At 48.4% G+C, this 24,406-nt stretch overlaps 1 protein-coding gene across 1 annotated transcript in view; it reads right to left on the bottom strand.

Moving 5' to 3' along the window:
- Positions 1-8,261: 8,261 nt before the first annotated feature.
- The window catches only part of wipi2 (WD repeat domain, phosphoinositide interacting 2), a 42,957-nt gene continuing 26,812 nt past the window's right edge, over positions 8,262-24,406 (bottom strand). The window contains exons 9-13 of the mRNA XM_071390421.1: positions 18,032-18,110; positions 17,738-17,823; positions 15,043-15,150; positions 12,130-12,227; positions 8,262-8,468 (exon numbers count right to left, since the gene is read on the bottom strand). Of these exons, the coding sequence (XP_071246522.1) occupies positions 8,353-8,468; positions 12,130-12,227; positions 15,043-15,150; positions 17,738-17,823; positions 18,032-18,110 (487 nt within the window). The 3' untranslated portion in view covers positions 8,262-8,352. The remainder of the gene's footprint in view (positions 8,469-12,129; positions 12,228-15,042; positions 15,151-17,737; positions 17,824-18,031; positions 18,111-24,406) is intronic.

The following is a 24,406-nucleotide window of genomic DNA, read 5'->3' as shown; positions in this document are numbered from 1 at the left end:
ATTCATTAGGTTGTGTTTGGTATAGATAGGGTATAGGGGGAGTGAATGCATTAGGTTGTGTTTGGTATAGATAGGGTATAGGGGGAGTGAATGCATTAGGTTGTGTTTGGTATAGATAGGGTATAGGGGGAGTGAATGCATTAGGTTGTGTTTGCTATAGATAGGGTATAGGAGGAGTAAATGCATTAGGTTGTGTTTGGTATAGACAGGGTATAGGGGGAGTGAATGCATTAGGTTGTGTTTGGTATCGACAGGGTATAGGGGGAGTGAATGCATTAGGTTGTGTTTGGTATAGATAGGGTATAGGAGGAGTAAATGCATTAGGTTGTGTTTGGTATAGACAGGGTATAGGGGGAGTGAATGCATTAGGTTGTGTTTGGTATAGATAGGGTATAGGGGGGAGTGAATGCATTAGGTTGTGTTTGGTATAGATAGGGTATAGGGGGAGTGAATGCATTAGGTTGTGTTTGGTATAGATAGGGTATAGGGGGAGTGAATGCATTAGGTTGTGTTTGGTATAGATAGGGTATAGGGGGAGGGAATGCATTAGGTTGTGTTTGGTATAGATAGGGTATAGGGGGAGTGAATGTATTAGGTTGTGTTTGGTATAGATAGGGTATAGGGGGAGGGAATGCATTAGGTTGTGTTAGGTATAGATAGGGTATAGGGGGGAGTGAATGCATTAGGTTGTGTTTGGTATAGATAGGGTATAGGGGGAGTGAATGCATTAGGTTGTGTTTGGTATAGATAGGGTATAGGGGGAGTGAATGCATTAGGTTGTGTTTGGTATAGATAGGGTATAGGGGGAGTGAATTCATTAGGTTGTGTTTGGTATAGATAGGGTATAGGGGGAGTGAATGCATTAGGTTGTGTTTGGTATAGATAGGGTATAGGGGGAGTGAATGCATTAGGTTGTGTTTGGTATAGATAGGGTATAGGGGGAGTGAATGCATTAGGTTGTGTTTGCTATAGATAGGGTATAGGAGGAGTAAATGCATTAGGTTGTGTTTGGTATAGACAGGGTATAGGGAGAGTGAATGCATTAGGTTGTGTTTGGTATCGACAGGGTATAGGGGGAGTGAATGCATTAGGTTGTGTTTGGTATAGATAGGGTATAGGAGGAGTAAATGCATTAGGTTGTGTTTGGTATAGACAGGGTATAGGGGGAGTGAATGCATTAGGTTGTGTTTGGTATAGATAGGGTATAGGGGGGAGTGAATGCATTAGGTTGTGTTTGGTATAGATAGGGTATAGGGGGAGGGAATGCATTAGGTTGTGTTTGGTATAGATAGGGTATAGGGGGAGTGAATGCATTAGGTTGTGTTTGGTAAAGATAGGGTATAGGGGGAGTGAATGTATTAGGTTGTGTTTGGTATAGATAGGGTATAGGGGGAGTGAATGCATTAGGTTGTGTTTGGTATAGATAGGGTATAGGGGGAGTGAATGCATTAGGTTGTGTTTGGTATAGATAGGGTATAGGGGGGAGTGAATGCATTAGGTTGTGTTTGGTATAGATAGGGTATAGGGGGAGTGAATGCATTAGGTTGTGTTTGGTATAGATAGGGTATAGGGGGAGTGAATGCATTAGGTTGTGTTTGGTATAGATAGGGTATAGGGGGAGTGAATGCATTAGGTTGTGTTTGGTATAGATAGGGTATAGGGGGGAGTGCACTTGATTCAGAAGCCCTGTTGACGGTAGGTGCACTTGATTCAGAAGCCCTGTTGGCGGTAGGTGCACTTGATTCAGAAGCCCTGTTGGCGGTAGGTGCACTTGATTCAGAAGCCCTGTTGACGGTAGGTGCACTTGATTCAGAAGCCCTGTTGACGGTAGGTGCACTTGATTCAGAAGCCCTGTTGACGGTAGGTGCACTTGATTCAGAAGCCCTGTTGACGGTAGGTGCACTTGATTCAGAAGCCCTGTTGACGGTAGGTGCACTTGATTCAGAAGCCCTGTTGACGGTAGGTGCACTTGATTCAGAAGCCCTGTTGACGGTAGGTGCACTTGATTCAGAAGCCCTGTTGACGGTAGGTGCACTTGATTCAGAAGCCCTGTTGACGGTAGGTGCACTTGATTCAGAAGCCCTGTTGACGGTAGGTGCACTTGATTCAGAAGCCCTGTTGACGGTAGGTGCACTTGATTCAGAAGCCCTGTTGGGGGTAGGTGCACTTGATTCAGAAGCCCTGTTGACGGTAGGTGCACTTGATTCAGAAGCCCTGTTGGGGGTAGGTGCACTTGATTGAAGCCCTGTTGACGGTAGGTGCACTTGATTCAGAAGCCCTGTTGGGGGTAGGTGCACTTGATTGAAGCCCTGCACACCGGGTAGGCAAAGTGTTCCCATTTTGGACCATTTCAATTGTCTGGAAATACAAACTCCACCTGTCTGGCGGACCAGGACATCTGTGGATTAATGGAGTGCGCCTACTGCGCTGGCCAACCGATAGCTCAAATCCCCGTGCCTACCTACAGCTTCCACGAGCCCGGCCACAGCATGATACTAGCCCATTTCACAGTAAACAAATGAACAAATCGATTTACAGCTCATGGGGAAGGGCGTTCAACATGCACTTACACAAATCACTGATGATTGATTGTGAGAAATTGATCATAAATAGCTGCTTTGTTAGACTTCAGTGAAGCTTTTGACATGATAGAGCATAATCTGCTGCTGTAAAACGTCTGTGTTTTGGCTTTACGTCCCCCTGCTATACTGTGGACCAAGAGTTACCTGTCTAACAGAAAACAGAGGGTGTTTTCTAATGGAAGCCTCTCCAACATAATCCTGGTAGAATCAGGCATTCCCCAGGGCAGCTGTCTAGGCCCCTTACTGGTAGAATCAGGAATTCCCCAGGGCAGCTGTCTAGGCCCCTTACTTTTTTCAATCTTTACTAATGACATGTCAGTGACTTTGAGTAAAGCCAGTGTGTCTATGTATGCGGATGACTCAACACTATACAGGTCAGCTACTACAGCGACTGAAATGACTGTAACATTTAAAGAGCTGCAGTCGGTTTCAGAATGGGTAGCAAGAAATAAATTAGTCCTAAATATTTCAAAAACTTAAAGCATTGTATTTGGGACAAATCAATTACTAAACCCTAAACCTTAACTAAACTAACTCTTGTAATGAATAATGTGGAAATAGAGCAAGTTGAGGTGACTAAATTGCTTGGAGTAACCCTGGATTGTAAACTGTCCTGGTCAAAACATGTTGATGCAACAGTGGCTAAAACGAGGAGAAGTCTGTCCTGGTCAAAACATGTTGATGCAACAGTGGCTAAAACGAGGAGAAGTCTGTCCATAATAAAGCGCTGCTCTACCTTCTAAACAGATGTCCTTCCATAAATATAACAAACTTGGTGCCTATTGATCGGTTCTGGAGAAGAAGACATTTAAAGTGGTGAACATAATTTAAAATATGCATATTGGATGATGATCTGTTTAATTTTGAGTTGTGATATTTGGCAAGCGTTGTAAGGAGTAGCTCCACAGAAGTAGCTCCTCCTAGGGCGATGTGTCCAATTTGTCCCGATGGGGGCACAGTGGGCCCACAGCTTGAACCCCGGCATTTTATTTGAATTCTTTACACTGTTTGGACGTAGGTGACCTGAAAGTAAGCTCAGGTGGCCCACCGAAGGATTACAACGGCAGACAAATCCCTGGGAAATATCATGAATACATAGAAAACGTTGTTGTTCCATGTACAATAGATTGAAGAGTGTTCTTTAGAAAAGTGGTGGTGCATTGCATGATGGGTGGTAGTCATGGATAATGATGGATGGTAGTCATGGATAATGATGGATGGTAGTCATGGATAATGATGGATGGTAGTCATGGATAATGATGGATGGTAGTATTGGATAATGATGAATGGTAGTCATGGATAATGATGGATGGTAGTCATGGATAATGATGGATGGTAGTCATGAATAATGATGGATGGTAGTCATGGATAATGATGGATGGTAGTCATGGATAATGATGGATGGTAGTCATGGATAATGATGGATGGTAGTCATGGATAATGATGGATGGTTGTCATGGATAATGATGGATGGTAGTCATGGATAATGATGGATGGTAGTTATGGATAATGATGGATGGTAGTCATGGATAATGATGGATGGTTGTCATGGATAATGATGGATGGTAGTCATGGATAATGATGGATGGTAGTCATGGATAATGATGATGGTAGTCATGGATAATGATGGATGGTAGTCATGGATAATGATGGATGGTAGTCATGGATAATGATGGATGGTAGTCATGAATAATGATGGATGGTAGTCATGGATAATGATGGATGTTAGTCATGGATAATGATGGATGTTAGTCATCCTAGCGAATCATTTAAATTCAAATGTAGTCCAGTCCGGACCAGCTAAATGTTCACATTAGCAAAATAAGAATTATACAACCCAAACACAACACTCAGTGTTGTTTCTCCAAATGTATGTCTATTGGTCTCACGTTAATCAGGACAGCCCTGATCAACAGTCACAAAGGGCTTAACAGACACCCAGCCTGAAACCCCAAAGAACAAGCAATGCAGAGGCAGAAGCACAGCTACTACCTGGATAAACCTGATCAGCAGGGGTCTGGGACAAGGAAGGAACCCCGGTGAAATCAGGCCAGGGGTTCACAGCTACAGTCGGATCGGCTGCACCACCAGGGGTTCACAGCTACAGTCGGATCAGCTGCACCACCAGGGGCTCACAGCTACAGTCGGATCGGCTGCACCACCGGGGGCTCACAGCTACAGTCGGATCGGCTGCACCACCGGGGGTTCACAGCTACAGTCGGATCGGCTGCACCACCAGGGGCTCACAGCTACAGTCGGATCGGCTGCACCACCAGGGGCTCACAGCTACAGTCGGATCGGCTGCACCACCGGGGGCTCACAGCTACAGTCGGATCGGCTGCACCACCGGGGGTTCACAGCTACAGTCGGATCGGCTGCACCACCAGGGGCTCACAGCTACAGTCGGATCGGCTGCACCACCGGGGGTTCACAGCTACAGTCGGATCGGCTGCACCACCGGGGGTTCACGGCTACAGTCGGATCGGCTGCACCACCGGGGGTTCACAGCTACAGTCGGATCGGCTGCACCACCGGGGGTTCACGGCTACAGTCGGATCGGCTGCACCACCGGGGGCTCACGGCTACAGTCGGATCGGCTGCACCACCAGGGGCTCAGGTATTATAGCTAGCTAGTTGATGTCGTAGGGACAGCGAAAGCTTGAGGCTGTACGGGAGACGAGCATCACTCACTGTAGTTAAACGACCACAGACTCTGGCATAAAGAGTAAAAAACAAGACTTTATTCCACAGGTTTCCAGTATGTACAGGTATCCACAGATCTTCAGGTAACTAACTAAAGGTAAGTATCTTCAGGTAAGTAACTAAACTAAAGGTAAGTGTCTTCAGGTAAGTAACTAAACTAAAGGTAAGTATCTTCAGGTAAGTAACTAAACTAAAGGTAAGTATCTTCAGGTAAGTAACTGAAGGTAAGTGTCTTCAGGTAAGTAACTGAACTAAAGGTAAGTATATTCAGGTAAGTAACTAAACTAAAGGTAAGTATCTTCAGGTAAGTAACTAAACTAAAGGTAAGTATCTTCAGGTAAGTAACTAAACTAAAGGTAAGTATCTTCAGGTAAGTAACTGAAGGTAAGTATCTTTAGGTAAGTAACTAAAGGTAAGTATCTTCAGGTAAGTAACTAAACTAAAGGTAAGTGTCTTCAGGTAAGTAACTGAAGGTAAGTATCTTTAGGTAAGTAACTAAAGGTAAGTGTCTTCAGGTAAGTAACTGAACTAAAGGTAAGTATCTTCAGGTAAGTAACTAAACTAAAGGTAAGTATCTTCAGGTAAGTAACTAAACTAAAGGTAAGTATCTTCAGGTAAGTAACTAAACTAAAGGTAAGTATCTTCAGGTAAGTAACTAAACTAAAAGGTAAATATCTTCAGGTAAGTAACTAAACTAAAGGTAAGTATCTTCAGGTAAGTAACTAAACTAAAGGTAAATATCTTCAGGTAAGTAACTAAACTAAAGGTAAGTATCTTCAGGTAAGTAACTAAACTAAAGGTAAGTATCTTCAGGTAAGTAACTGAAGGTAAGTATATTCAGGGACAGGGATAACAAAAATGAGGACAGGGTCAGAAAACCGTATGGCTCCACTGCTCATCTACAAGTGACCCCAAAAAAAACTAGATACAGGCTAGCCAGAAGGCTCTAATGCTTGCTAACTAGCTAGCTAACCAGCCATGCAATTTCAATAGAAAAGAGCCTAGCTAACTAGCTAGCATCAGCTTTGTAGCGGTTATGCCATGTGGAAACACTCGTTTTAATTCTTCCCGTCATCTTCTTCACCAATGCCTTTATGTATATTTCATATTCTCGGAATATTATTTTGCTAGTAATTTTAACAAATATTATTCATATTTAGGACAGTGTGAAGCGTTCTTCCAGACCGGAACCTTGTGAAACGTGAAAGGACATTCCAGAATGACAACACTTTACCTGATTGGTCAGTAGAAAAATCCTCGGCCTATCAGAGCTGTGGTGTGTTTCTCGGCTGCTTGAAGAGCAGCTCTTACAAGCACATCATGTATGTTTAACTACTACAAAACCTTTGGCAGGTCAGCCACTTAAATTAGTAACACAACTCAGAGCGCACAGATTCCACATCTGCTATAATGTAGTTCTGATTCACAGAAGATTCACCAGTTTAATGAAGGAGTTGCATTCCTGCAAATCTTATTTACATTTATTCACATATCAAGTTACGTTTCCAAGTATTCTTCACACAACAAGTATTCTCACACAACAAGTATTCTTCACACAACAAGTATTCTCACACAACACGTTACTAACCCTTGCGAGTGTTGCATTTATTTCCAACAGAAGTTACAAAACTGATTATACAGGTGCAGCTCATATTTTACAGGTGCAAATCATACTTTACATGCTTGTACACTTAAGGCACTATTTTACCTCCATATACATATTTGGTCCCATATCTCTTGCATGCAATGACTACATCAAGCTTGTGACTCTACAAAACTCCTTGGATACATTTGTAGTTTGTTTTGAGTCCTCTTATAGAGAAAGGACATCAACATAAAGGACAGAGAAACATGTCTGTTACATCAACATGGACTTTATTTTCTGATCAACACCGTTTCACATTTTATACAAAATCATGACTCATTAGAAAACGTCTGGTCATGTGACCCGTCCGTCTAGCCGCTCCGCCTCACCCCAGAGGATCATGGGAAGGCATGTGTCTGACGAGACCCAGTGGACATGCCCCGCCTTGATGATGTCCCTGGTTACACCATAGAGGTGGATAGAGGAATCCTCTTTGCATCTGTGCCATTCATCCCTGGTTACACCATAGAGGTGGATAGAGGAATCCTCTTTGTATCTGTGCCATTCATCCCTGGTTACACCATAGAGGTAGATAGAGGACTCCTCTTTGTATCTGTGCCATTAGAGTCTGTGACAGCACCACTGAAGTTACTTCCCATAGGAATCCTCACCCAGTTGACTACTTTAAAATGGTGGATGACGGCAATGTCCATGCTAAAACGGGTTATATACATGATGAGTCCTCTATCTCTATGGATTAAACACACACCTCAGAGCAATGACGGAATTCAATTCCTCACCCAATCAGACACTGGTCTGACTGATCTGTCAATCAATTTCATCTGCCAATGTCTGAAGGCCTCAGAGAGAGGGGGCAGGGCTTGTCCACTGAGCCTTCATCTGATTGGGTAGCCAGTGAGCGACTGGGAAGCTAACGTATGCTAATGTACATGCCCAGCACACACATTTACAGCTCAGCCCACACACACACACACACACACACTTCAGAGGTCCTTGTTAGAGCGTAGCGTTCTGCTCTTGGCACATGTACATGCAAAGCTACGGAGTCACCTGCACAGACGGACAGAGGGAGGGGAGGGGAGACAGAGAGGGAGGGGAGGAGACAGAGAGGGAGGGGGGGGGACAGAGAGGGAGGGAGGGGACAGAGAGGGAGGGGGGGGGGACAGAGAGGGAGGGAGGGGACAGAGAGGGAGGGGAGGAGACAGAGAGGGAGGGGGGGGGACAGAGAGGGAGGGAGGGGACAGAGAGGGAGGGGGGGGGACAGAGAGGGAGGGAGGGGACAGAGAGGGAGGGGGGGGGGGGGACAGAGAGGGAGGGAGGGGACAGAGAGGGAGAAACATGTATACATCTACAGACAGAAAGAGGGGCTGTTGAACGCTGAGAGTTTTTAATCCCACCCTCCATGTTACATGTTCCTAGCAGCACCAGAGGGGCTCTCTGATTGGTTGCTGTGGCTGTCAGTCAGTCCGTCTCCAGGATGAGTGGCGGCTGCTCCTCATTCTCATCGTCCAATCGCAGATCGCTGAGGTCATCATCTAGTCCCGCCCCTCCCACTGCACCCGCCTCCTCACAGTAACCTGAGGAGAGGACATGGGTTAGAGGTCAAGAGTCAGGGTATCCTACCAGGGATGTGGTGGGATACCCTGCTCCTACCAGGGATGTGGTGGGATACCCTGCTGCTACCAGACCACGTGGGATACCCTGCTTCTACCAGACCACGTGGGATACCCTGCTTCTACCAGACCAAGTGGTGGGATACCCTGCTTCTACCAGACCAAGTGGTGGGATACCCTGCTCCTACCAGGACCAAGTGGTGGGATACCCTGCTGCTACCAGACCAAGTGGTGGGATACCCTGCTGCTACCAGACCAAGTGGTGGGATACCCTGCTGCTACCAGGACCAAGTGGTGGGATACCCTGCTCCTACCAGGACCAAGTGGTGGGATACCCTGCTCCTACCAGACCAAGTGGTGGGATACCCTGCTCCTACCAGACCAAGTGGTGGGATACCCTGCTGCTACCAGGACCAAGTGGTGGGATACCCTGCTCCTACCAGACCAAGTGGTGGGATACCCTGCTCCTACCAGGACCAAGTGGTGGGATACCCTGCTGCTACCAGACCAAGTGGTGGGATACCCTGCTGCTACCAGACCAAGTGGTGGGATACCCTGCTGCTACCAGGACCAAGTGGTGGGATACCCTGCTCCTACCAGACCAAGTGGTGGGATACCCTGCTCCTACCAGGACCAAGTGGTGGGATACCCTTCTCCTACCAGGACAAAGTGGTGGGATACCCTGCTGCTACCAGGACCAAGTGGTGGGATACCCTGCTTCTACCAGACCAAGTGGTGGGATACCCTGCTTCTACCAGACCAAGTGGTGGGATACCCTGCTTCTACCAGACCAAGTGGTGGGATACCCTGCTCCTACCAGGACCAAGTGGTGGGATACCCTGCTGCTACCAGACCAAGTGGTGGGATACCCTGCTGCTACAAGACCAAGTGGTGGGATACCCTGCTTCTACCAGACCAAGTGGTGGGATACCCTGCTCCTACCAGGACCAAGTGGTGGGATACCCTGCTGCTACCAGACCAAGTGGTGGGATACCCTGCTGCTACAAGACCAAGTGGTGGGATACCCTGCTCCTACCAGGACCAAGTGGTGGGATACCCTGCTGCTACCAGGACCAAGTGGTGGGATACCCTGCTGCTACCAGGACCAAGTGGGATACCCTGCTGCTACCAGACCAAGTGGTGGGATACCCTGCTGCTACCAGACCAAGTGGTGGGATACCCTGCAGCTACCAGACCAAGTGGTGGGATACCCTGCTGCTACCAGACCAAGTGGTGGGATACCCTGCTGCTACAAGACCAAGTGGTGGGATACCCTGCTCCTACCAGGACCAAGTGGTGGGATACCCTGCTGCTACCAGACCGTGTGGTGGGATACCCTGCTGCTACCAGACCACGTGGTGGGATACCCTGCTGATACCAGACCAAGTGGTGGGATACCCTGCTCCTACCAGACCACGTGGTGGGATACCCTGCTGCTACCAGACCACGTGGTGGGATACCCTGCTGATACCAGACCAAGTGGTGGGATACCCTGCTGATACCAGGAACAAGTGGTGGGATACCCTGCTGATACCAGGACCAAGTGGTTGGATACCCTGCTGATACCAGGACCAAGTGGTGGGATACCCTGCTGCTACCAGACCAAGTGGTGGGATACCCTGCTGCTACCAGACCAAATGGTGGGATACCCTGCTGCTACCAGACCAAGTGGTGGGATACCCTGCTGCTACCAGACCAAGTGGTGGGATACCCTGCTGCTACCAGGACCAAGTGGTGGGATACCCTGCTGCTACCAGGACCAAGTGGGATACCCTGCTGCTACCAGACCAAGTGGTGGGATACCCTGCTGCTACCAGACCAAGTGGAGGGATACCCTGCTGCTACCAGACCAAGTGGTGGGATACCCTGCTGCTACCAGACCAAGTGGAGGGATACCCTGCTGCTACCAGACCAAGTGGTGGGATACCCTGCTGCTACCAGACCAAGTGGTGGGATACCCTGCTGCTACCAGGACCAAGTGGTGGGATATCCTGCTGCTACCAGGACCAAGTGGTGGGATATCCTGCTGCTACCAGACCAAGTGGTGGGATACCCTGCTGCTACCAGACCAAGTGGTGGGATACCCTGCTGCTACCAGACCAAGTGGTGGGATACCCTGCTGCTACTAGACCAAGTGGTGGGATACCCTGCTGCTACCAGACCACGTGGTGGGATACCCTGCTGCTACCAGACCAAGTGGTGGGATACCCTGCTGCTACCAGACCAAGTGGTGGGATACCCTGCTGCTACCAGACCAAGTGGTGGGATACCCTGCTGCTACCAGACCAAGTGGTGGGATACCCTGCTGCTACCAGACCAAGTGGTGGGATACCCTGCTGCTACCAGACCAAGTGGTGGGATACCCTTCTGCTACCAGACCAAGTGGTGGGATACCCTTCTGCTACCAGACCAAGTGGTGGGATACCCTGCCACTACCAGGACCAAGTGGTGGGATACCCTGCCACTACCAGGACCAAGTGGTGGGATACCCTGCCGCTACCAGGACCAAGTGGTGGGATATCCTGCCGCTGCCAGACCAAGTGGTGGGATACCCTGCTGCTACCAGACCAAGTGGTGGGATACCCTGCTGCTACCAGACCAAGTGGTGGGATACCCTGCTGCTACCAGACCAAGTGGTGGGATACCCTGCTGCTACCAGACCAAGTGGTGGGATACCCTGCTGCTACCAGACCAAGTGATGGGATACCCTGCTGCTACCAGACCAAGTGGTGGGATACCCTGCTGCTACCAGACCAAGTGGTGGGATACCCTGCTGCTACCAGTACCAAGTGGTGGGATACCCTGCTGCTACCAGACCAAGTGGTGGGATACCCTGCTGCTACCAGACCAAGTGGTGGGATACCCTTCTGCTACCAGACCAAGTGGTGGGATACCCTTCTGCTACCAGACCAAGTGGTGGGATACCCTGCCACTACCAGGACCAAGTGGTGGGATACCCTGCCACTACCAGGACCAAGTGGTGGGATACCCTGCCGCTACCAGGACCAAGTGGTGGGATATCCTGCCGCTGCCAGACCAAGTGGTGGGATACCCTGCTGCTACCAGACCAAGTGGTGGGATACCCTGCTGCTACCAGACCAAGTGGTGGGATACCCTGCTGCTACCAGTACCAAGTGGTGGGATATCCTGCTGCTACCAGACCAAGTGGTGGGATACCCTGCTGCTACCAGGACCAAGTGGTGGGATACCCTGCTGCTACCAGACCAAGTGGTGGAATACCCTGCGGCTACCAGGACCAAGTGGTTAGTGAAGGTTATATATATATATATATATCACACAGTGATAGATCAAATCCCAGAGCTGACAAGGTCAAATCTGTCATTCTGCCCCTGTACAAGGCAGTTAACCCATTGTTCCCTGGTAGGCCGTCATTGTAAATGAGAATTTGTTCTGAACTGACTTGCCTCGTTAAATAAATAAAAAATAAAGAAACTGCCTTGTTCAGGGGCAGAACGACAGATGTTTACCTTGTCAGCTCGGGGATTCAATCCAGCAACCTTTCGGTTACTGACCCAACGCTCTAACCACTAGGCTACCTGCCGGCCCAGGTAGCCTAGCGGTTGTCCGGTGCCAATTTGACTAACGGCGCCCTGGGAGTGTGTACCTTTCATCCCAGCAGTGTTGTAGGTCTGTGCAGTAAGGGGTCGGTCATGTGACCCCTGTTCCAGGATCTCATTGGGCGGCTCAGCACTGCCGTCCAACCTGAGGAACACAGAATGATTTAATTTCATACACTGTATGCCATTTAACATACACTTTCATCCAAAGCTACTTTCAATGAGTACATATGTGGCATTGAGGAACGGAGCCCACGACCCCGGCATTGAGGAACGGATCCCACGACCCCGGCATTGAGGAACGGGTCCAACGACCCCGGCATTGAGGAACGATTCCAACGACCCCGGCATTGAGGAACGGCTCCCACGACCCAGGCATTGAGGAACGGATCACACGACCCGGCATTGAAGAACGGATCCCACGACCCGGCTTTGAGGAACGGCTCCCACGACCCTGGCATTGAGGAACGGAGCCCACGACCCTGGCATTGAGGAACGGAGCCCATGACCCTGGCATTGAGGAACGGAGCCCACGACCCTGGCATTGAGGAACGGAGCCCACGACCCTGGCATTGAGGAACGGAGGCCACGACCCTGGCATTGAGGAACGGAGCCCACGACCCTGGCATTGAGGAACGGAGCCCACGACCCTGGCATTGAGGAACGGAGCTCACGACCCTGGCATTGAGGAACGGAGCCCACGACCCTGGCATTGAGGAACGGCTCCCACGACCCAGGCATTGAGGAACGGATCACACGACCCGGCATTGAGGAACGGATCCCACGACCCTGGCTTTGAGGAACGGCTCCCACGACCCTGGCTTTGAGGAACGGCTCCCACGACCCTGGCATTGAGGAACGGAGCCCACGACCCTGGCATTGAGGAACGGAGCCCACGACCCTGGCATTGAGGAACGGAGCCCACGACCCTGGCATTGAGGAACGGAGCCCACGACCCTGGCATTGAGGAACGGAGCCCACGACCCTGGCATTGAGGAACGGAGCCCACGACCCTGGCATTGAGGAACGGAGCCCACGACCCTGGCATTGAGGAACGGAGCCCACGACCCTGGCATTGAGGAACGGAGCCCACGACCCTGGCATTGAGGAACGGAGCCCACGACCCTGGCATTGAGGAACGGAGCCCACGACCCTGGCATTGAGGAACGGAGCCCACGACCCTGGCATTGAGGAACGGTGCTGTTTCATCAGTGTTACCTGTGCTGTTTCATCAGTGTTACCTGTGCTGTTTCATCAGTGTTACCTGTGCTGTTTCATCAGTGTTACCTGTGCTGTTTCATCAGTGTTACCTGTGCTGTTTTATCAGTGTTTTACCTGTGTTGTTTCATCAGTGTTTTACCTGTGTTGTTTCATCAGTGTTACCTGTGCTGTTAGTGTTACCTGTGTTGTTTCATCAGTGTTACCTGTGCTGTTTCATCAGTGTTACCTGTGCTGTTTCATCAGTGTTACCTGTGCTGTTAGTGTTACCTGTGCTGTTAGTGTTACCTGTGTTGTTTCATCAGTGTTACCTGTGTTGTTACAGTGTGTTGTTACCTGTGCTGTTTCATCAGTGTTACCTGTGCTGTTTCATCAGTGTTACCTGTGCTGTTAGTGTTACCTGTGCTGTTAGTGTTACCTGTGCTGTTTCATCAGTGTTACCTGTGCTGTTTCATCAGTGTTACCTGTGTTGTTTCATCAGTGTTACCTGTGTTGTTCCAGTGTTACCTGTGCTGTTTCATCAGTGTTACCTGTGCTGTTAGTGTTACCTGTGCTGTTAGTGTTACCTGTGCTGTTTCATCAGTGTTACCTGTGTTGTTTCATCAGTGTTACCTGTGCTGTTTCATCAGTGTTACCCTGTGCTGTTAGTGTTACCTGTGTTGTTTCATCAGTGTTACCTGTGCTGTTTCATCAGTGTTACCTGTGCTGTTTCATCAGTGTTACCTGTGCTGTTAGTGTTACCTGTGCTGTTAGTGTTACCTGTGCTGTTAGTGTTACCTGTGCTGTTTCATCAGTGTTACCTGTGCTGTTTCATCAGTGTTACCTGTGCTGTTTCATCAGTGTTACCTGTGCTGTTTCATCAGTGTTACCTGTGCTGTTAGTGTTACCTGTGCTGTTAGTGTTACCTGTGCTGTTAGTGTTACCTGTGCTGTTTCATCAGTGTTACCTGTGCTGTTTCATCAGTGTTACCTGTGCTGTTTCATCAGTGTTACCTGTGTTGTTTCATCAGTGTTACCTGTGCTGTTTCATCAGTGTTACCTGTGCTGTTAGTGTTACCTGTGCTGTTAGTGTTACCTGTGCTGTTTCATCAGTGTTACCTGTGCTGTTTCATCAGTGTTACCTGTGCTGTTTCATCAGTGTTACCTGTGCTGTTTCATCAGTGTTACCTGTGCTGTTAGTGTTACCTGTGCTGTTAGTGTTACCTGTGTTGTTTCATCAGTGTTACCTGTGCTGTTTCATCAGTGTTACCTGTGCTGTTTCATCAGTGTTACCTGTGCTGTTTCATCAGTGTTACCTGTGCTGTTAGTGTTACCTGTGCTGTTAGTGTTACCTGTGCTGTTTCATCAGTGTTACCTGTGCTGTTTCATCAGTGTTACCTGTGCTGTTTCATCAGTGTTACCTGTGCTGTTAGTGTTACCTGTGTTGTTTCATCAGTGTTACCTGTGCTGTTTCATCAGTGTTACCTGTGCTGTTTCATCAGTGTTACCTGTGCTGTTAGTGTTACCTGTGCTGTTTCATCAGTGTTACCTGTGCTGTTTCATCAGTGTTACCTGTGCTGTTTCATCAGTGTTACCTGTGCTGTTAGTGTTACCTGTGTTGTTTCATCAGTGTTACCTGTGCTGTTTCATCAGTGTTACCTGTGCTGTTAGTGTTACCTGTGCTGTTTCATCAGTGTTACCTGTGCTGTTAGTGTTACCTGTGCTGTTTCATCAGTGTTACCTGTGCTGTTTCATCAGTGTTACCTGTGCTGTTTCATCAGTGTACACTCTCCTCCCTCCTGTGGGTCCAGGTTATAGAGGTACAGATATCCATCAGCTGCTGCTACCAGGAGACGAGGAATCTTTTGGATCCTGCACACACACACACACACAGAGACACACACAGACACACACACACACACACACACACGAATTAGACACCAGTGTGTGTTAGAGAAAGTCCCAGTGTGCGTTATAGAACGTCCCAGTGTGCGTTAAGAGAACGTCCCAGTGTGCGTTAGAGAAAGTCCCGGTGTGCGTTAAGAGAACGTCCCGGTGTGCGTTAAGAGAACGTCCCAGTGTGCGTTAAGAGAACGTCCCAGTGTGCGTTAAGAGAACGTCCCAGTGTGCGTTAAGAGAACGTCCCAGTGTGCGTTAAGAGAACGTCCCAGTGTGCGTTAGAGAAAGTCCCGGTGTGCGTTAAGAGAACGTCCCGGTGTGCGTTAGAGAAAGTCCCGGTGTGCGTTAAGAGAACGTCCCGGTGTGCGTTAAGAGAACGTCCCGGTGTGCGTTAAGAGAACGTCCCGGTGTGCGTTAAGAGAACGTCCCGGTGTGCGTTAAGAGAACGTCCCAGTGTGCGTTAAGAGAACGTCCCAGTGTGCGTTAAGAGAACGTCCCAGTGTGCGTTAAGAGAACGTCCCAGTGTGCGTTAAGAGAACGTCCCAGTGTGCGTTAAGAGAACGTCCCAGTGTGCGTTAAGAGAACGTCCCAGTGTGCGTTAAGAGAACGTCCCAGTGTGCGTTAAGAGAACGTCCCAATGTGCGTTAAGAGAACGTCCCAGTGTGCGTTAGAGAACGTCCCAGTGTGCGTTACAGAACGTCCCAGTGTGCGTTAAGAGAACGTCCCAGTGTGCGTTAAGAGAACGTCCCAGTGTGCGTTACAGAACGTCCCAGTGTGCGTTACAGAACGTCCCAGTGTGCGTTACAGAACGTCCCAGTGTGCGTTAGAGAACGTCCCAGTGTGCGTTAGAGAACGTCCCAGTGTGCGTTAGAGAACGTCCCAGTGTGCGTTAGAGAACGTCCCAGTGTGCGTTAGAGAACGTCCCAGTGTGCGTTAGAGAACGTCCCAGTGTGCGTTACAGAACGTCCCAGTGTGCGTTACAGAACGTCCCAGTGTGCGTTACAGAACGTCCCAGTGTGCGTTACAGAACGTCCCGGTGTGCGTTAAGAGAACGTCCCGGTGTGCGTTAAGAGAACGTCCCGGTGTGCGTTAAGAGAACGTCCCGGTGTGCGTTAAGAGAACGTCCCAGTGTGCGTTAAGAGAACGTCCCAGTGTGCGTTAGAGAACGTCCCAGTGTGCGTTAAGAGAACGTCCCAGTGTGCGTTAAGAGAACGTCCCAGTGTGCGTTAAGAGAACGTCCCGGTGTGCGTTACAGAACGTCCCGGTGTGCGTTAAGAGAACGTCCCGGTGTGCGTTAAGAGAACGTCCCGGTGTGCGTTAAGAGAACGTCCCGGTGTGCGTTAAGAGAACGTCCCGGTGTGCGTTACAGAACGTCCCAGTGTGCGTTACAAAACGTCCCAGTGTGCGTTACAAAACGTCCCAGTGTGCGTTAAGAGAACGTCCCAGTGTGCGTTAAGAGAACGTCCCAGTGTGCGTTAAGAGAACGTCCCAGTGTGCGTTAAGAGAACGTCCCAGTGTGCGTTAAGAGAATGTCCCAGTGTGCGTTAAGAGAACGTCCCAGTGTGCGTTAAGAGAACGTCCCAGTGTGCGTTAAGAGAACGTCCCAGTGTGCGTTAAGAGAACGTCCCAGTGTGCGTTAAGAGAACGTCCCAGTGTGCGTTAGAGAACGTCCCAGTGTGCGTTACAGAACGTCCCAGTGTGCGTTAAGAGAACGTCCCAGTGTGCGTTAAGAGAACGTCCCAGTGTGCGTTAAGAGAACGTCCCAGTGTGCGTTACAGAACGTCCCAGTGTGCGTTACAGAACGTCCCAGTGTGCGTTACAGAACGTCCCAGTGTGCGTTACAGAACGTCCCAGTGTGCGTTAGAGAACGTCCCAGTGTGCGTTAGAGAACGTCCCAGTGTGCGTTAGAGAACGTCCCAGTGTGCGTTACAGAACGTCCCAGTGTGCGTTACAGAACGTCCCAGTGTGCGTTAAGAGAACGTCCCAGTGTGCGTTAAGAGAACGTCCCGGTGTGCGTTAAGAGAACGTCCCAGTGTGCGTTAAGAGAACGTCCCAGTGTGCGTTAAGAGAACGTCCCAGTGTGCGTTAGAGAACGTCCCAGTGTGCGTTAAGAGAACGTCCCAGTGTGCGTTAAGAGAACGTCCCAGTGTGCGTTAAGAGAACGTCCCAGTGTGCGTTACAGAACGTCCCGGTGTGCGTTAAGAGAACGTCCCGGTGTGCGTTAAGAGAACGTCCCGGTGTGCGTTAAGAGAACGTCCCAGTGTGCGTTACAGAACGTCCCAGTGTGCGTTACAAAACGTCCCAGTGTGCGTTACAGGACGTCCCAGTGTGCGTTACAGAACGTCCCAGTGTGCGTTACAGAACGTCCCAGTGTGCGTTACAGAACGTCCCAGTGTGCGTTAGAGAACGTCCCAGTGTGCGTTAGAGAACGTCCCAGTGTGCGTTAGAGAACGTCCCAGTGTGCGTTAGAGAACGTCCCAGTGTGCGTTAGAGAACGTCCCAGTGTGCGTTAGAGAACGTCCCAGTGTGCGTTAGAGAACGTCCCAGTGTGTGTTCTTACAGGGCCAGAGCACAGATGTTCTTGTGTCCAGAGAAGGGCAGTCGTACGGTGGCGAAGGCTCGTCCCTGAGTGAACATCTCTGTCACCTGACACACAGAGGATACATGGTCAGACCACACACACACACACACACACACACACACACACACACACACACACACACACACACACACACACACACACACACACACACACACACACACACACACACACACACACACACACACACACACACACACACACACACTCTCTCTCTCTCTCTCTCTCTCTCTCTCAAAAGGAAGTCCCACTCACCTGAGAGGGCAGGTAGGTGGTGGACGCCATCAGGACCTTCCCGAAGTATCCACCCCAAGTAGTCGGCTCCTCTGCTGGTCTACACACCGTGTTATAATACAGGACAACGTCAACGTCTCCTCTGCTGGTCTACACACCATGTTATAATACAGGACAACGTCTCCTCTGCTGGTCTACACACCATGTTATAATACAGGACAACGTCTCCTCTGCTGGTCTACACACCATGTTATAATACAGGACAACGTCTCCTCTGCTGGTCTACACACCATGTTATAATACAGGACACCGTCTCCTCTGCTGGTCTACACACCATGTTATAATACAGGACAACGTCTCCTCTGCTGGTCTACACACCATGGTATATAATACAGGACAACGTCTCCTCTGCTGGTCTACACACCATGTTATAATACAGGACAACGTCTCCTCTGCTGGTCTACACACCATGTTATAATACAGGACAACGTCTCCTCTGCTGGTCTACACACCATGTTATAATACAGGACAACGTCTCCTCTGCTGGTCTACACACCATGTTATAATACAGGACAACGTCTCCTCTGCTGGTCTACACACCATGTTATAATACAGGACAACGTCTCCTCTGCTGGTCTACACACCATGTTATAATACAGGACAACGTCTCCTCTGCTGGTCTACACACCATGTTATAATACAGGACAACGTCTCCTCTGCTGGTCTACACACCATGTTATAATACAGGACAACATCTCCTCTGCTGGTCTACACACCATGTTATAATACAGGACAACGTCTCCTCTGCTGGTCTACACACCATGTTATAATACAGGACAACATCACCGTCTCCTCTGCTGGTCTACACACCATGTTATAATACAAGACAACGTCTCCTCTGCTGGTCTACACACCATGTTATAATACAGGACAACATCACCGTCTCCTCTGCTGGTCTACACACCATGTTATAATACAGGACAACGTCTCCTCTGCTGGTCTACACACCATGTTATAATACAGGACAACATCACCGTCTCCTCTGCTGGTCTACACACCATGTTATAATACAGGACAACGTCTCCGTCTCCTCTGCTGGTCTACACACCATGTTATAATACAGGACAACGTCTCCTCTGCTGGTCTACACACCATGTTATAATACAGGACAACGTCTCCTCTGCTGGTCTACACACCATGTTATAATACAGGACAACGTCTCCTCTGCTGGTCTACACACCATGTTATAATACAAGACAACGTCTCCTCTGCTGGTCTACACACCATGTTATAATACAGGACAACATCTCCTCTGCTGGTCTACACACCATGTTATAATACAGGACAACATCACCGTCTCCTCTGCTGGTCTACACACCATGTTATAATACAGGACAACGTCTCCTCTGCTGGTCTACACACCATGTTATAATACAGGACAACGTCTCCTCTGCTGGTCTACACACCATGTTATAATACAGGACAACATCAACGTCTCCTCTGCTGGTCTACACACCATGTTATAATACAGGACAACGTCTCCTCTGCTGGTCTACACACCATGTTATAATACAGGACAACGTCTCCGTCTCCTCTGCTGGTCTACACACCATGTTATAATACAGGACAACGTCTCCTCTGCTGGTCTACACACCATGTTATAATACAGGACAACGTCTCCTCTGCTGGTCTACACACCATGTTATAATACAGGACAACATCTCCTCTGCTGGTCTACACACCATGTTATAATACAGGACAACGTCTCCTCTGCTGGTCTACACACCATGTTATAATACAGGACAACGTCTCCTCTGCTGGTCTACACACCATGTTATAATACAGGACAACGTCTCCTCTGCTGGTCTACACACCATGTTATAATACAGGACAACGTCTCCTCTGCTGGTCTACACACCATGTTATAATACAGGACAACGTCTCCTCTGCTGGTCTACACACCATGTTATAATACAGGACAACGTCTCCTCTGCTGGTCTACACACCATGTTATAATACAGGACAACGTCTCCTCTGCTGGTCTACACACCATGTTATAATACAGGACAACGTCTCCTCTGCTGGTCTACACACCATGTTATAATACAGGACAACGTCTCCTCTGCTGGTCTACACACCATGTTATAATACAGGACAACGTCTCCTCTGCTGGTCTACACACCATGTTATAATACAGGACAACGTCTCCTCTGCTGGTCTACACACCATGTTATAATACAGGACAACGTCTCCTCTGCTGGTCTACACACCATGTTATAATACAGGACAACGTCTCCTCTGTTGGTCTACACACCATGTTATAATACAGGACAACGTCTCCTCTGCTGGTCTACACACCATGTTATAATACAGGACAACGTCTCCTCTGCTGGTCTACACACCATGTTATAATACAGGACAACGTCTCCTCTGCTGGTCTACACACCATGTTATAATACAGGACAACGTCTCCTCTGCTGCTCTACACACCATGTTATAATACAGGACAACGTCTCCTCTGCTGGTCTACACACCATGTTATAATACAGGACAACATCTCCTCTGCTGGTCTACACACCATGTTATAATACAGGACAACGTCTCCTCTGCTGGTCTACACACCATGTTATAATACAGGACAACGTCTCCTCTGCTGGTCTACACACCGTGTTATAATACAGGACAACTTCACCGTCTCCTCTGCTGGTCTACACACCATGTTATAATACAGGACAACGTCTCCTCTGCTGGTCTACACACCATGTTATAATACAGGACAACGTCTCCTCTGCTGGTCTACACACCATGTTATAATACAGGACAACGTCTCCTCTGCTGGTCTACACACCATGTTATAATACAGGACAACATCTCCTCTGCTGGTCTACACACCATGTTATAATACAGGACAACGTCTCCTCTGCTGGTCTACACACCATGTTATAATACAGGACAACGTCTCCTCTGCTGGTCTACACACCATGTTATAATACAGGACAACATCAACATCTCCTCTGCTGGTCTACACACCATGTTATAATACAGGACAACGTCTCCTCTGCTGGTCTACACACCATGTTATAATACAGGACAACGTCTCCTCTGCTGGTCTACACACCATGTTATAATACAGGACAACGTCTCCTCTGCTGGTCTACACACCATGTTATAATACAGGACAACGTCTCCTCTGCTGGTCTACACACCATGTTATAATACAGGACAACATCACCGTCTCCTCTGCTGGTCTACACACCATGTTATAATACAGGACAACGTCTCCGTCTCCTCTGCTGGTCTACACACCATGTTATAATACAGGACAACGTCTCCTCTGCTGGTCTACACACCATGTTATAATACAGGACAACGTCTCCTCTGCTGGTCTACACACCATGTTATAATACAGGACAACATCTCCTCTGCTGGTCTACACACCATGTTATAATACAGGACAACGTCTCCTCTGCTGGTCTACACACCATGTTATAATACAGGACAACGTCTCCTCTGCTGGTCTACACACCATGTTATAATACAGGACAACGTCTCCTCTGCTGGTCTACACACCATGTTATAATACAGGACAACGTCTCCTCTGCTGGTCTACACACCATGTTATAATACAGGACAACGTCTCCTCTGCTGGTCTACACACCATGTTATAATACAGGACAACGTCTCCTCTGCTGGTCTACACACCATGTTATAATACAGGACAACGTCTCCTCTGCTGGTCTACACACCATGTTATAATACAGGACAACGTCTCCTCTGCTGGTCTACACACCATGTTATAATACAGGACAACGTCTCCTCTGCTGGTCTACACACCATGTTATAATACAGGACAACGTCTCCTCTGCTGGTCTACACACCATGTTATAATACAGGACAACGTCTCCTCTGCTGGTCTACACACCATGTTATAATACAGGACAACGTCTCCTCTGCTGGTCTACACACCATGTTATAATACAGGACAACGTCTCCTCTGTTGGTCTACACACCATGTTATAATACAGGACAACGTCTCCTCTGCTGGTCTACACACCATGTTATAATACAGGACAACGTCTCCTCTGCTGGTCTACACACCATGTTATAATACAGGACAACGTCTCCTCTGCTGGTCTACACACCATGTTATAATACAGGACAACGTCTCCTCTGCTGCTCTACACACCATGTTATAATACAGGACAACGTCTCCTCTGCTGGTCTACACACCATGTTATAATACAGGACAACATCTCCTCTGCTGGTCTACACACCATGTTATAATACAGGACAACGTCTCCTCTGCTGGTCTACACACCATGTTATAATACAGGACAACGTCTCCTCTGCTGGTCTACACACCGTGTTATAATACAGGACAACTTCACCGTCTCCTCTGCTGGTCTACACACCATGTTATAATACAGGACAACGTCTCCTCTGCTGGTCTACACACCATGTTATAATACAGGACAACGTCTCCTCTGCTGGTCTACACACCATGTTATAATACAGGACAACGTCTCCTCTGCTGGTCTACACACCATGTTATAATACAGGACAACATCTCCTCTGCTGGTCTACACACCATGTTATAATACAGGACAACGTCTCCTCTGCTGGTCTACACACCATGTTATAATACAGGACAACGTCTCCTCTGCTGGTCTACACACCATGTTATAATACAGGACAACATCAACATCTCCTCTGCTGGTCTACACACCATGTTATAATACAGGACAACGTCTCCTCTGCTGGTCTACACACCATGTTATAATACAGGACAACGTCTCCTCTGCTGGTCTACACACCATGTTATAATACAGGACAACGTCTCCTCTGCTGGTCTACACACCATGTTATAATACAGGACAACGTCTCCTCTGCTGGTCTACACACCATGTTATAATACAGGACAACATCACCGTCTCCTCTGCTGGTCTACACACCATGTTATAATACAGGACAACGTCTCCTCTGCTGGTCTACACACCATGTTATAATACAGGACAACATCTCCTCTGCTGGTCTACACACCATGTTATAATACAGGACAACGTCTCCTCTGCTGGTCTACACACCATGTTATAATACAGGACAACGTCTCCTCTGCTGGTCTACACACCATGTTATAATACAGGACAACGTCTCCTCTGCTGGTCTACACACCATGTTATAATACAGGACAACATCTCCTCTGCTGGTCTACACACCATGTTATAATACAGGACAACGTCTCCTCTGCTGGTCTACACACCATGTTATAATACAGGACAACATCTCCTCTGCTGGTCTACACACCATGTTATAATACAGGACAACATCTCCTCTGCTGGTCTACACACCATGTTATAATACAGGACAACGTCTCCTCTGCTGGTCTACACACCATGTTATAATACAGGACAACGTCTCCTCTGCTGGTCTACACACCATGTTATAATACAGGACAACGTCTCCTCTGCTGGTCTACACACCATGTTATAATACAGGACAACGTCTCCTCTGCTGGTCTACACACCATGTTATAATACAGGACAACGTCTCCTCTGCTGGTCTACACACCATGTTATAATACAGGACAACGTCTCCTCTGCTGGTCTACACACCATGTTATAATACAGGACAACGTCTCCTCTGCTGGTCTACACACCATGTTATAATACAGGACAACGTCTCCTCTGCTGGTCTACACACCATGTTATAATACAGGACAACATCACCGTCTCCTCTGCTGGTCTACACACCATGTTATAATACAGGACAACGTCTCCTCTGCTGGTCTACACACCATGTTATAATACAGGACAACGTCTCCTCTGCTGGTCTACACACCATGTTATAATACAGGACAACGTCTCCTCTGCTGGTCTACACACCATGTTATAATACAGGACAACGTCTCCTCTGCTGGTCTACACACCATGTTATAATACAGGACAACGTCTCCGTCTCCTCTGCTGGTCTACACACCATGTTATAATACAGGACAACGTCTCCTCTGCTGGTCTACACACCATGTTATAATACAGGACAACGTCTCCTCTGCTGGTCTACACACCATGTTATAATACAGGACAACGTCTCCTCTGCTGGTCTACACACCATGTTATAATACAGGACAACATCTCCTCTGCTGGTCTACACACCATGTTATAATACAGGACAACGTCTCCTCTGCTGGTCTACACACCATGTTATAATACAGGACAACATCTCCTCTGCTGGTCTACACACCATGTTATAATACAGGACAACGTCTCCTCTGCTGGTCTACACACCATGTTATAATACAGGACAACGTCTCCTCTGCTGGTCTACACACCATGTTATAATACAGGACAACGTCTCCTCTGCTGGTCTACACACCATGTTATAATACAGGACAACGTC

The sequence above is a fragment of the Salvelinus alpinus genome, chromosome 1 (genome assembly GCF_045679555.1).
Source record: "Salvelinus alpinus chromosome 1, SLU_Salpinus.1, whole genome shotgun sequence".
Classification (NCBI taxonomy): Eukaryota; Metazoa; Chordata; class Actinopteri; order Salmoniformes; family Salmonidae; genus Salvelinus; species Salvelinus alpinus.
This window is presented reverse-complemented; position numbering and strand designations above follow the sequence as displayed.